Source organism: Calonectris borealis, chromosome 21 (genome assembly GCF_964195595.1).
Source record: "Calonectris borealis chromosome 21, bCalBor7.hap1.2, whole genome shotgun sequence".
Classification (NCBI taxonomy): Eukaryota; Metazoa; Chordata; class Aves; order Procellariiformes; family Procellariidae; genus Calonectris; species Calonectris borealis.
Window position 1 is genome coordinate 10,154,245 of NC_134332.1, and position 14,293 is coordinate 10,168,537.

Sequence of the window (14,293 nt, forward strand, 5' to 3'; positions counted from 1 at the left end):
TCACGGGAGTGAGGTTTTCCCTGAACGCGTTTGACTTTACCCATCTGAAAAGTGAGATGAAGTCATACATAAGGCGCTGTGTGTTACATTTGCCTGAAGCCTGGGTTTTAAAGGTGATGGAGGGATCACCCCCAGGCAAACTCCCCGAAGCCGAGGGGGCTTGTGGCACTCCGATCAGTTATTTTACCCTTCAGCAGTCATTTCTTTTCTATTCCGCCACAGCTTTCCCGGCAGGACTCAGCCAGGCTCTTCGGATAAACAGAACCCCACGTCCGAGAGCTGCCCGCGCTCCGGCTGCGGTCGGATAGCGTTAATCTTATATATGCGATATCGGCGACTGTTTGAAGTTCCTGCTGCCACCACAAAGCAGTGCTAAAGAAATTACTTCAGAAGTACTGCAAGCACCACGCTGTGCGTAATTGCAACAGGGATGACACACATGTGGGTTTTATTATTATTCTAAAAACGCACAATTGGGAAAGCCAATATTTTTAATGGAAGTGGTTTCAAATGCTAGTATTTATTTGCTTATTAAATGGTTTAGCTGGAGTCGAAGCATCTTCAAAGGAGGAATTTTTTTCCCAGAATGGGTATCTGGGGCTATAGCACTATATTATTATACAGAAAAAATATTTCCTTATTAGCTTTTTAGTTCAGAGAACACATTTAACTGACACTTCCCGTGCTGACAGCTTGCCAAGCTTCAAAGCACAACTTCTGCAAGGATTACAACGATTGTGAGGCTGGTCCAGATGAAGCTGTATCCCAGCTGACACACAAGCTCTGTGAAAGGAGTTTTTCCTGGTTTTGGAGAGCCTGAAGCCGAGGTCCGCGTCGGGACACACACGCTGTGCGTGTCTGGGCCCTCTTTCAGGGGGGCATGATGCACTTCCAAGCTGTGACCACATTTTGGGGACCTGGTTTCTTCTGTAATTCCAGCCGTTTCCTACAGCAGTGCAGATTTCCCAACACGTGTGGGAGAGATCTCCCCACGCTGCCGCAGACCCGGGGGCAGGCGCTGGGAGAGCTGAGGGGCCCAGCCAGAGCTGGGGGGTTAACCCTTGGTCACCCCAAGCCAGAAATCAAAGCTCTTCTCCATCTCCCTGGGACATTTGGCTGATGTGGGGTGCCCAAAGGGTGCTTCAGGGAGGATCGCAATGGTCAGAGCATCACACCCTGGGCCCTCACAAGGGACATGGCTAAGGCAAACCACAGCAATGCTGCATCCTCCTTGCACCCTTTCACCCAAGGATGCAGTAACAGAAATGCGCCCTTACCTACAAAAAAACCTTTTCAAAATAAAAAAAAAAAAATCACAATCCCTCTGCTCTCTCATGGAGGCTGGCGTTCCCATGCTCGTGCTGATGAAGGCTGACACCTCCCGCCACGATTTGCCCATCAAACAGCATCGTTGCCACCATCCACCCCCTCCACCCCTCCCCGGAGGGGAGCCCCTCTCCCCCCTCAGTGCTCCGCAGGCCCCACGGCTTGCGGACCTGCTGCCAAACCCAACTCTCACCCCTGCTGACACCTCCATCCTGTTCCTGGTGTCTTTGGCACCTCCCCCTCCAGCACTTCCAGTCCCCTGCGGCTCCCCAGCCCAGTCAGCTCCAGCACAGCCTGCCGCTGTGCCAACATTAACAGGCGGAGGCTCCGGCACAGCCGAGGCCACCGCCGAAGGCAGGAGCCTGTCCAGGGTTGGATCACCGCAGCTTTTCACCAGGACATGCAACCACCACAAAAGCATAAATCCATATAGTCATTGAAAACCACAGAATGACGTTGTGGAGACAGAAAGCAAAAGACCATCCAACACAGCTCGTTAGGGTTCACACCCCCGCTTCAGTAAATGGGTGCTGGAGGGGCAGGAGGTGGGGACACTCACCAAAACACCCCCAGCCTCGGGCCCTCTGGCTGGGCACCGTCAGCTCCCCCCGCGCAGCCCCTTCTCTGTGCCCGGCTCCGAGGGGCCCACTGAAAACTCGCCTGGTACTAAACGATGCCCTGCGCTTCCTCAGCTCCGGGAGCAATCAGGAGAGCCAAGCCAGGCTCCCGCAGCTGCAACACAGGGAAAGCCTCTTTGTACCCCTCTCCCCGCTCAGCCCAGTCCGCGCGTGCTAGGGACAGCCCGGCCCAGCAGCACCCACGGCCTTAGGGTGTCCTCCATGTCCACAGGAACCCCACACAAGGCAAACCCACAAGTTCACGCACCAAACCTCCATCCTAGGAGATGCAGAGCGCCAGGGCTCAGCTGCCCTGGATGGGGGAACCAACACCAAAATGGCACAGCTGCAAAAAACAAACTGGCAGACCTAGCACAGCTTCACAACGGTACCAGAGGACCCCTTTTTCCAAGTGAGCCCTAGGAGTTGCTTCACTTTATTTCTCAGAGACCCAACCCCGAGTGTCAGAAACAAATAAAGGGAAAGGCTAGAGTTTTGCTTGCTTTGTGTTTTATGCAGCTGCAACACGATCGTCCCCTGGGATCACCTTTCCTCCCCGCAGGCAGGTGAGGTGGAAGCCACAGCCCCTGGGTACTGGGCAGTAACTGGATCCCGCAGACCCAGATACAGACGCTGCCCCGTCAGCCTCTGCCGGGGAGAAACTGCCTCCGCCGTGAGCACAGACCTGCTGCAGGGAGAACTCCCACCACCATGCAGGTAAGTGCTTCGGCTCCTTGCTCAGCCGAAGGAGGCTAGCATGGGGCTGTTCCCTCCGGGACAGCTGGGACAACAGCCTTCCCTTTGGCTTCTTACCCCGCCAGCTTTCACAAGGCGTTGTCAGGCCAAGTACCAAAGATTCTCCTCTGAGGGCAGGTATTAATGTTACAGGTCCTCATTAGCACCTCAGGCCTTCAGTAACAGGTTAAAGACAGTCAGAAAATATTAATAGTGAGTTATGCCTCAGTATTTCCATGCATGGATGCACAGAAAGGAGCCTTCCAAACCACAGCATGGTAACGTCCTTCTCAGCTTGGGACCTCACTGTGCCACAAGAAGTAGGGTTGTTTAAGTTTCTAGGAGGAAAAGAGCTTTACACTGACAATACAAAGACCGCGTCTAAAAGTCATGATTGTTTCGCATGAATATGTTATAAAATGAAGGAAAGCCTTTCTGTTCTAGTAGTAAGAGAATTCAGTGTCCACGTCTTCTCCTCCCCAGCTGACACTCTGCAGGCTCCGGACTCACCAGTGGTGCTTCATCCTCTCTAATGTCTTGCTTTTCCACGTGCTGCTCTTTGGAGCAGATTTACTGGAGGAATACTTCCTGCGGTCATTACCTCTTTCTTACACTGACGCAAAGACTCTCGAAATCAGGGAGAGGGCCAGGAAGCTAGATACGGATCTGCTAAAGGCCAATCTCTCTTACACTGTCAGCAGTGCAGCAACATGCTCCGATCAAGAGATATTTTTGCTCGTTCTTGTCTGCAGTAGCCCAGAAAACAGGACAAGGCGCAACGTGATCAGGCAGACATGGGGCAACGTGACAGACGCCAGAGGTTATGCTGTCCTTACTCTGTTTGCTTTAGGAAAGCCGGCTTCAGTAAGCACCCAGCTGGAGATCAATGAAGAGTCTCAAAAGCACAGAGACATTATTGAAGGCAGTTTCATTGATTCTCCTGAGACGCAGACACAGAAGATGTTGATGAGCGTGGAGTGGACAGTGACTGTCTGTCCCCATGCAAGGTATATTCTTAAAACAGATGAAGACATGTTTGTCAGTATTCCAAGTCTGGCTGGATACTTGCTTAGCTTAACACAGCTAGAGGACACTTACCTCGGGAGGGTGATTCATCGAGGGGTACCCAACAGAGACCCCCAAAACCCAGGCTTTGTTCCCATCTATCAATACTCAGAAGAGTTTTACCCAGATTACTGCGATGGCCGCGCCTTCGTCATGTCCCAGGACGTCGCTCGCAAGGTGTACGTGGCCGCCAAGGAGGTGCCAGTTTCAGTGCCCCCCGATATCTTTGTCGGAATCTGTGCTAAAAAAGCTGGCATCACTCCCATTCACAGCTCTCGATTTTCTGGGGAGAAGCACATCAGCTACAATCGATGCTGCTATAAATTCATTTTCACCTCTTCCAACATGAAAGAGGACGAGTTATTTAAAGACTGGAAGGAAACAAGCGATGGGAAAGATTGCTCATTACTGGAAACTTACTACAGTTTGGTGTCCTGCAAGGTTTTGACCTACATTGATAAGTTCAAACAGTTTAACTTAGATAGAATTAAAAATGAGGTTCTTCAATTTGCCAATTAAGATTTAACTTTAGCGAAGACAGTCTGAATTTTCTTTTACCAGCTGTTTTATCCTGTTAATATTCAGTAATAACGATCTCCTCTCAAAGTTAGCTCTCTTCCCTTCAACCGCAAATTAATTCTCAATGCTATAGTGTGTTACAGCAGCAAGAGAACTGGATGTACTCTAGCTACATAAGTGCATGCATACAAGTAAAAAAGAGTATTCCAAGCAACTTTGTCTGTATCCAGTGTTTTCCAGACTTTTTAAGTCCTCTACCTTAAGCCAAAACTCCTTTTGCATTTTTTATCCGAGTGAGGCATCACCTACTTCCAAAGTATTTTGTAACAAAGGGGAATCCTTCCACCCACAAAAGGGAGCTACTTCTGGGCAGCCTGTTTTACAGCACCAGTGCAACTACAGAACAGCTTAGAGCGGGAACAGACATTGAACCATCACGGGAATCGCTCAGGTAAATAGCCTGGGGAGACTCTAGGCAAGACATCTAACTTACCGGTTAAAGCATCTTGTATTTCTGTCAGCCATGGCATCAGAGAAACACGGACACACTTTACGGGGCAGTGGGAGGACAGGGACAACACACTTAAATTTTTCCATTGCATAGAAGATACACCAGCAGCAACATGTAAACCATATGGCAATACACAGGATGGGTAGGGAACTCCACGTGAATAGGGGTAAGCATCTGATCAACTAATCGGAATGTTGAGCTCAAAGCTCAACAAAATAAAGCATATGTGCATATATAAAAAACCCTTGTTTGGCATCTCTGTGTATTCTAAAATATTGTATTTGGCAAACGTACCATGCAAAGCAGATGCTAAAGACTTAGCACACAGAGTAGCCTTCAAAGGCAACAGCTGAAAACACACACGGAAGAGACTCATGAATTGCAGAAAAGGTTTATATATTGATTTCTTTTACTGAGATTTTTGTATACGGCTCATACAGAGCTACCAGCACACAAAGCTACCTAAAATAACAAAGCTGAACTGTCCAATGCAAGCGCAAACTGAAGACTTCTACACTCTTTTCCGTTTCCTTTTTAGTGCTTTCATTTTTTTCTGGATGCAGGATTCATGAAGCTTCTGTGCTCTCTCTGTTCACAAATGAGACACTGTGTACTGCATTTCTCACTAGCAGATGTTTATTATGCACATCTAGGATGAAAGCATCAGCAGTAGTGTAACGTTGGATGACAACTTTTGTACATGTTAGATCATAAGCAACAAGGCAGTTCACCTGCATTCAGATAGCTTATTAAACATCAAGGGATCTTCCTCAACTACCCTGCTCCTCTGAGTCCACTTTGACCCCTTGCCAGCAGTTTTTGGCAGGCAATACCATCACCTCTGCTGCAGCTCAAAGCTACTACAAGGAAGAAGAGAGTTACTGCGTGACTAGATCATCCTGCTTCACTTGGCAGAGTGGGGACACAGGGCGAGCACTTTCCATAGAGGTATACCTGACTTGACACACTACTAAAATAAGCCCAAAAGTAGTAATTTCATGTTTTATTATGCTCCTCCCAGCTATTCCTCGGGTTTTTTTCTTATGTCCTCAACAAAAACAATATAAGCCTTTTGTACAAAGTACATTGTGGTCTCTGTTTTATGGACAAAGACACGTCACATGACTAGAGTGTCCAGCTAGTCTTGCATCTCATCCGCAGCTAGCTGACCGTCTTCAGAGGAAGATACACATTCGTAAGGTATTACATTTCCATATTGCTAACTCAGTTCATGCCCTTAAACACGAAAACTTTATCTTCTTACCCCTTTTATTCTAACTCAGGCAACTAAAATCATACATTTTTTTAAATAACACTTGAAATTAAAAAATTTTATCTCTGTTAAAAAATAGTGTAAACAATTTAAGATTTGGTTCTGAAGTAGACTTGTAGTGCTGTAGCTCATGCTCCTTCTGAGCAAGTAAACTGAACTGCCATACAAAGTCGCAGTCAACAAGGGAGACAAAGCTCCCAATGTGGTTTTATAAACTAAAGCTTGCATCCATTTGTTTTTAAAAGGGCTAAAAGCTTCTTTTCATCTTCAGCATAAAATGTAAACAATATTTAGGATTATTTATTCAAGCAAGACTTATATCCAGCAAGTTGAAAATAGAAGAGAATCCAGTTCATACTCCCTCATGTGGACAGAATGTTACCAGCTTATTCTTACAAACAGGGTTTCTGACAGAATATGACTGGCTAAAAGAGTATGTTCCACACAAGTGCCAACTTTGGCAGATATAAAAAAAAAAAAAAGAAACTATGGCAGCATCTGAGGTTACAAACCTCGAGGTGTTTTGGTGTTTTTTTAATTGAACTGTGATCTACTGAGAAAACACGATAGTAACTCCAAACCCAAGAACAGTTTAACTAAACACTGATAACTTCTGCAAAATAAAACACAGGCAGCAGTTGATAGAGTGCTCACCTTGGTTACTTGTCTCACAACAGTACACAGAGAACTTCTGCCATGACATTCTATGGGAAATTATGCTGTGCCCTATAGGATTTGATTTGCTCTCATGACTCTCATTTCTAATAGATTCAAAGTGCTTCACATTCCTTTAAAGAGACAATCTAAAGAGAGTCTAGTGTGGGGAGTCTTTACACCTTATATCTTAACACTTATTTCAGTAACATGGCCTGCAAGAAAGGGAACCAAGACATCAATAACATTATTCTGCTCCTTCCACGGCTGTAGTAGAAACTGCCTTAACATAATAAGGGCCTTCATGCAAGTAAGCTCTAAGCCTCAAGTAATACTGATTTCCAAAGATTTCTGCGATTGTTTTAGAGTTTACGAGGGCCTTAACCAGTTCATATTTGGCATCCTTTGAAGATTTGTCAGGCTCCACAGATCTGTCTACAATGTACTCCACAAACCCTGGACTGTTAAGCATCAGCTTCTGGGCCCACGGTTGATTTGCAATAGCCTAAACATGAAGACAAAAGAGGGGAGGGGGGGAAACACTCATTTTAAAAAACCAAAAAACCGTTAGGCTGTTATGCAGATAGCCAAGGAACAGAAAAAATGAAATGGGATATTCATTCTCCACAGTACTTACACAACCACCACTCAAATCAAGCAGCAGGGTTTAACACTGGAAAACAAGTACAGCTCAGTGCATATCTTTAAAGTTTTAAGTGAATTATCACAGAAGTGCCTCTGATATCGAAGCAGCACCCTAGAGCATAGCTGTTGCTTTTTTCTTCCCCTCTCCAATTTGTAAGAAAATAAGCATTACAGACATGACACGTCTGCTGCATTATTTAAATGGTGAACGCAAGCAGGGCATAAAGAAAAAGGCCTTATTTTTGACCACTTCAGGGCTTCGACAAGAAGTTTGTGGCATTCACTTAAAAAAAAAAAATCTGAGACTGAATGGCAATACAATTCAGTACCCGATCTTTAAAAACAAAAAGCACTTACGGTAAATACCCGTAAAGCCCCACAGTGGAGATCAGGGAATGGCTGAGTACTGATGCTCCTGAAGAGTTCCAACGGCTGGCTAGACAAGGATGTGAACCACGATTCAGTCATTCTTAAAAGGTCTTCTGTCTGCTGCTCTGGCTACATGCATCACGTACAAAAATGAAAGAGTTTGATTAGGATTATGAGAAGCTTTCAAGTTTTGAGTATCTGTTCAATAGTTAAGGAAGTTATTTAAAACAAACCACCAGCAGATTAAACTGAAACAGTTTAGATTTTCAACTTATTTTCATGAATGAAGAAATGGCCTTCTATATTTCATTTAGCTTGGAGGACCGATTTAAATTGATTTTGATACACGAGATAGGTGCTGTGCTGGAGTGCAGTCCTGCAAGACAAATGAAAATGGCTTACTCGCTCATTTAGAGCTACACCATCAAAACCAGATCACTGGATCTAAAGAACATATACAGGGATTAGAGCAGTTTGCCACTATCTCTTTAAAGCACAAGAATATTAAACTGTTTACTCTCATTCCCTTGCCAATGCTGTCTTGACTTCACATTTTATAAACAGATTTCAGAACACCTGGCTTCTTACAAACAAACTCAAACTTTAAGCAAACAAATAAATCAGGAAATTTCAAAACAGTTAAGTTAATGACTCCAAATACAAGAAAGCTACCGCTTCTGCCTAAACTAGATGCTGCAAAAGGTCTTCACACAATTAGTCAGATGCACACTAAATTCATTCTTGCAAATAAAAAAAAAAAAGACAACAAACCAAACCACAAACTTACAGGCAAGTAAAGAAGAGATGAAATTGCATCCAAGCATCGAAGCCGTAATTCTGTTGGGGCATTCTTTGCCTGGTGCCCTATTCTGTTTAACAGATTTTGAAATCTACTTCCTTTGAAAATAAAAACAAAGTTATTTTAATTCAGATTGACCTCTACAGGAGTACAAAGCTACATTAGACTACATTAATTGGTAGAAAGAGTATTGTACATTAAGCCTGAGAAAGACAACTTCTTGATCTACTGTAATAACAGCAGTCTAAGATTCTCTTTGCTTCATATGGATCTAAGATAGACAAATCCAAAGCTTTTATATTAATTCTCCAAACTACCCAAACATTTCCAAAAAGGAAGTTATGTATCACAGATAATTGAGTTATCTTGGGAAGTGTGGACCCTAGTACACTTGCAACTAGAAATCTTCAATCCCATTCTACAATGCTTCAAAAGCTATCTGCTAATACAGATTTTCAGTTAAAAAACAAAGTTCAGACTAGCAGAAGACGACTAGCACTTACTTTGAATCCTCTGAACAGTTTTATATTAAAAGAAACAATGCAGTCTTTACAGAAAGCATCATTACATGATAATTCATATTCTTCTAATCCTGGTGAGAAGGTCATGACATCAGTAGAAACAGAGGAATCTAAACACAACTACTGATGATGCTCACTAGAAAATAATTTGAATCACGCTTGCAATACCAGAATTCTAGCTGCCGTGCCTGGCAAGACAGTTAAAAAACACCTTATCTGCTATAGCACAGCTATTCAGACAGATTATTAGATAAATAAATACATTTTTCAATTCCTTTCTCTATTACCAAACCAATTCACTGTCGTATATTATGACATACTGAGAAAGTTTTATTAAAGAAAAAAAAGGGATACTAACTAGTTTTCTGTAAAACCTGTTTGCCTTCCATATTTGATCCCAGGATTCCTAGTGTGTCCACAGCCACCCCTATCATGGTCGGATCATGACTTTCTGCCATTTCAAAGACTTTTTCCATAAAGACAGGGTATCGTTCACAGATCTGCTGTGGACTGTCTATAACAGCCAGATTTCCAAAAAATTTAACAAATCCTGAGAGAGCAAGACAAAAAAAAGCATTCAGAGTGGGGGAAAAATAACTTTAGCAATTTCAAAATTAAACATACATTAATGTAAGATTGTTTCACTGCTGAACTAGTGTTATGAAGTCTGAATACTGTTTGTGAAAGGCATCAGAATAAGGACAGAACTAAGGAACAAGCCAGTATTTTAGAAGTTACTTAATTCATGACGTAATAGCTGTCTTCTTGAATTAATTTTTTTTAAAAAAAAAGGCTAAAATAACACAAACTTCAAGCATATAGTACATTCTCTCCAGATCTTACCTGTACTACCACTGTTAATGAGTAATATTACTCATGTGTTAGACTGTCCTTCAGCATTTTTCTATACATCCAACATACACATTCTAATATTCAAAAATTCACATGAGCTTTCAAAACAGAGGCTTAATAGTCCTCTCAATTTAACTCATTAATAAAAGCAAGCAGTAAACACTGGCAACAAGAAATGCATGATGTAACCTGGTAAATAGAAGCCTGAGAAAGGATCAGACTCTGCACCAAGGATGATGTTCGAAATTTTATCGATAATTCCTTGTTGAGCAAGATACTGACGCCCATGTGAAGTATGAGCCAGTGAGGTCACCATCTCTATACATGTAGCCCTGTAACAGACAAACAGTTATTTTGGCCTATTTCAGATGGGTTTTTGAAGTACTCTGATTAAGAAAAACCAGGTTTTCTAGCCTTAAGACAAAAACCAACCAAACAAAAAACCAAAAACCAAACTACCCCAACTGTCCAACACTCCTCCAAGCTCACTCAGCCATCTTACTTTAGGTGTATAGTTGGAAAGAATTCTAAAGTGTTTATATTCGGCAGCCCAGCATTACAATTATCACAGCATATTGAGCAAACTTCATCTTGGTTCTCAAATTTAAGTATACAGTATTTTACACTCAAGGCTGTTTAACAAGAGGCAGATAAAGCGTTTTCCTGAAAAGGGTTTCACAAGAAACACACACAAATGTGTTTAAAGAGTGTTATTTTAGGACTGAACATCACAGTTTTAACAACGGGGGAAATCTCAGTAGCAAACTCACTACCAACATACCTGACCAGCACATCATCTCCAGTCAGCTCTCCAATTAACTCTGATATTAATCCACTGTTTGCACAGTAATTTAGCGAATCTGCTGACACCGAAGAAATCTCAACAATTAACTAAATAAAAGCACCAGAAAAAAAAAAGGATTGTTTATAAAAACATTAGAATGATAACAATTCACAGTAATGGCCAAATATGTCTTACAATGCTGACTAACCCTTTTTATATATATATATATAGGGTATATATATACACACACAAACACAGAATTTCATGATGTTTTCACAATTAACCTAAATGTTTGCCTGAAGCAAGTTCATAAGGAGTTCCAAGTTTACAGCACATGCATTTGATTTCTATTCACAGTCATCTTTTTGTCAGAGGATCATCGCTACTATCCCCATTAAGCTCTAGAATGGCTAAATTGTATTATTTCTCGTTTGCTATACACATCTAGACTGACACACTTGGCATCTCTCTCTCGACCTCTTCTCCCCTCCGGAAGTTTCAATAACACTTCACATCCAAAGGTTAAGAGACTACAGCAGCTATTTTACTTTTACTTTCAGAGAAGCAAACATTTTACTGTATCTTTAGTAACTCTGTGTAGCCCTTCCAATGCCCTAGGCACCACATTAGAAAATAAAAGATGTAAACAGTACTTCACACTTTTGTACCATAAACTGAGAAAGAGAAGTTATGACATTATTTGAGAGCCAACACTGCTGTACTCTTCCCACTCCTTTCTAGTCTTGACAAAATGTAGACATGAAGAAAAGTTTGTAAAGCAGTGATGAATACTAATTTAAAAGCAAGCCATAAAATCCAGATTTTAAGTCAGAGCTATAGTCCAAGTATCATGTCATTCAAATGCTAACATTGATCGCATCCCTACCTCATATACTCTGTATCGAACAATGTCATTTGTTGCCATGACATTTTTCAAGTCACTCAACAAACTGCTCACAAATAAAGCCTCTAAGCCATCTTGTGTCTGTGCTATTCTTGAGAGAGATTTGATGGCCTGGAAGCAAAAACAGGAGCTTATTATTAAAAACAAAAAAACAAAACCACAAAGAGAAGAAAATCCAAGACAATCAGACTTAGATTCAATGTTCTTTGCTAATGTATTAGATCAAGTTATACATCTAAAATTTTAACTGTGATTCACTTTTCATTGACGAGAGCTAGTTATGGTTACTGTGATCCAAGTCTCTGCCATCAAATTCAGATCTATGAGTTCACTTTGCATCAATAGCTACTGGAAGATAACAGTTCTACGTAAATTTTCTACCACATCTAAGCAATTTCTGGCCGTAAGGCACCTACATGCTTATAACATCTTTCAAGCAACATAAGCTCTCTTTTCTTCAAAGAAGAGCAGAGGCTATCATCTCAGACACAGTAGAAAAGGCGTTCTGTGCAGTGTCTACATCAGTTTGTAGAGGAAGAAAAAAAGAAAGCAATGCTTACCTCTTTAGCCACTGCTATTTTCTCTCCACCAATGCAATTTATTATTTGCCGTAATAGTTCAGGACTGTTGAGAATTTCTGTAATAGCATCTGAATTTTCAACAATCCTCCCAACCTAAAGACATGATTAAATAATTATAAAAAATAACATTAAAACAAACTTTTTCCACTATAAGGACATTCAAGTACTGGAACAGCTACCCAGACTGACAGAATCACCATTTTTGGAGATACTCAAAACTCAATTGCACAATACCCTGAGCAGCCTGCTGTAAGCTGGCCCTGCTTTTAGCTGGGGGCTGGACCTGAAACCTCTAGAATTCCATTCCAAACTACAGCCTATTCCTCTTCAGTGTTTCCACAATATTGTTCAAAATATCCTGAATATCAAAATGTTGCTACACTTAATTCTTACAGCACCTGCTGTCAGTGCGGGCTTAGAAAGCTTTATCCAGAACATGTGACAGAAGATTCATTTACAAGTTACTTCTGTCAAGACACAGCTTTATACATTATGTTTAACAGACACATCATAAAGCATTATATACAAACACATTGCACAGTATTTATCCAAAATTGCTTGAGCGTGTAAGAGCACAATTCCTGCAGATAACACTTGATGTAGTGCTTTTATCACAAATCAGGACACGACTAGTAACTGATGAGGACTAACCCAGCCTGGCTCAAGACAGAGCTCTGGCCCCTCCTCCTGGAGGAAAACCCTTTACCTGAGATATGGTGAGGATCTTCACGGAGTCATCGGGGTGGAAAAGCCCTTTCTGAAGCTCTTCTCTGAGGTTCTGGATCACATAGACCGGGTCCAGGGCCTGCAGGAGCCTCTCCAGGATGGAAACACACGCAGACACCTGCTCCCTGGGCGGGACAGAGAGAAATCCAAGCCTTTCAGGAGGGGGACGCCGCCGGGTGCTCCCAGACCCTCAGCTGTGCCAGCCCCCGCCCTGAAGGAGAGAAGGGAAGGAGGCGGGGTAGCAGCAGGAGCCACCACGCTCCGGGGGAAAGGGAGAGAGGAGGCGGCAGGGCCAGGTCAGGCCCGCGCGACCGGGCCGCCGCTCACCGGTCATTGACGCTGAGGAGGGCGAAGAGCGCTCCCAGGTGGTCGTCGCTGAGGCGGGCGCGGAGGGCTGCGGGTGGCACGGCCTGCACGGCGAGCTGCAGGGCCCGCAACTCCTCCAGCGGCGCCTCCCGCCGCGCCGCCCGCTCCAGCAGCTCCACCACCGCCTCCGCCATCTTGGCGCCGCCGGAAAGCATCGCGAGAGCCCGCCGCCCCTAGCAACCGCCGCGCCGTCTCCAGGGGCCCCTTCCGCGTCCGGCGCGCCGTGAACAAAATGGCGGCCGCGCCCCGCCCCCTCCTGGCTCCGCCCGCCGGGCGGTCTGATTTCATTCTTTCAGCCCACGGGCAGCGGGGGAGAGGATGGAGGGTAGCGAATGCATGGCGGTTACCGTACCGCAGGGCTGGGGCATGGCACGCCTTGCCTCGCCTCCAGGCAGGCAGCGCGTCCTCGGCTTCTTCCGGCGCTTGCCCGTCGGGGCGGCGCGGAGGTGCGGCCGTCAGAGTCTCGTCTAAACGCAGGCTCGGGCTGCTGCGCCAGAGGTGCTGGACTCTGCGGGCTGGCAGTGAAGACGTTTTCCTGGTAGCTTGTGAGAACTGGCAGTAACGTAATAAAGTTACAGGGTGAGGCAGAAGGGAGCTCTCTGTCGCTCCGCACGGGATTGCTTACGGGAGCGGTCTAGGCCCAAACACCACAACAGGACTTAGCAGCTTCCTACTAGTTTCTATCCAAAGCGTCCAGAGACCCAACGATATTAAATCTGAGAAAATAGCTATTTTATAGATGGGGATATTAAAGCAAAAGTGCTAAATGGCATCAGCAAGCGCCTCAGAGCACCTGAGCCGGCTCTGGGCGGAGCCGAGTGCACCCCAGCGCTCACCGGGCGGGGAGAGGTTTCTCCCGCAGGCGTTGGTGCAGCTTTCGGTAACAGCCCCCGTGCTACTGGGGTGTTTCTTTGTCCCTGCCATGGCTTTGGCCCCACTTCTGGGGTCTGTCCACCCCAGCTCTGCGGGTCAGAGCTGTGCGGGGAGTGGGCAGGCAGGCTGGATGCTAGGGCTCGGGGTGGCCGGGGAGGGCAGGCAAGGGTGCG

General features: G+C 44.5%; 2 protein-coding genes across 4 annotated transcripts; one reads left to right on the top strand and one right to left on the bottom strand.

Annotated features, from left to right (window-relative positions):
• Positions 1–2,424: 2,424 nt before the first annotated feature.
• Positions 2,425–4,262, top strand: B3GALT9 (beta-1,3-galactosyltransferase 9). Its single transcript, XM_075170764.1, is given in 4 exon segments — positions 2,425–2,498; positions 2,500–2,622; positions 2,625–2,660; positions 3,162–4,262. Coding segments are annotated over 4 exon segments (1,302 nt in total). The 5' UTR covers positions 2,425–2,456.
• Positions 4,263–5,152: 890 nt separating this feature from the next.
• PSMD5 (proteasome 26S subunit, non-ATPase 5) lies at positions 5,153–14,289 on the bottom strand. Of its 3 annotated transcripts, XM_075170759.1 has the most exons (10): positions 13,209–14,289; positions 12,862–13,006; positions 12,135–12,248; positions 11,557–11,685; positions 10,668–10,777; positions 10,076–10,218; positions 9,393–9,584; positions 8,502–8,611; positions 7,703–7,843; positions 5,153–7,205 (listed from the first exon to the last, which is right to left on the bottom strand). In XM_075170759.1, the coding sequence occupies exons 1-10, from the start codon at positions 13,400–13,402 to the stop codon at positions 6,948–6,950; spliced, it is 1,536 nt and encodes a 511-aa protein (XP_075026860.1). In that variant the 5' UTR covers positions 13,403–14,289; the 3' UTR covers positions 5,153–6,947. The 3 variants fall into 3 exon arrangements, with proteins under 3 accessions (XP_075026860.1, XP_075026862.1, XP_075026863.1); XM_075170761.1 differs by lacking the exon at positions 11,557–11,685; XM_075170762.1 differs by lacking the exon at positions 9,393–9,584.
• Between the last annotated feature and the right edge of the window lie 4 nt (positions 14,290–14,293).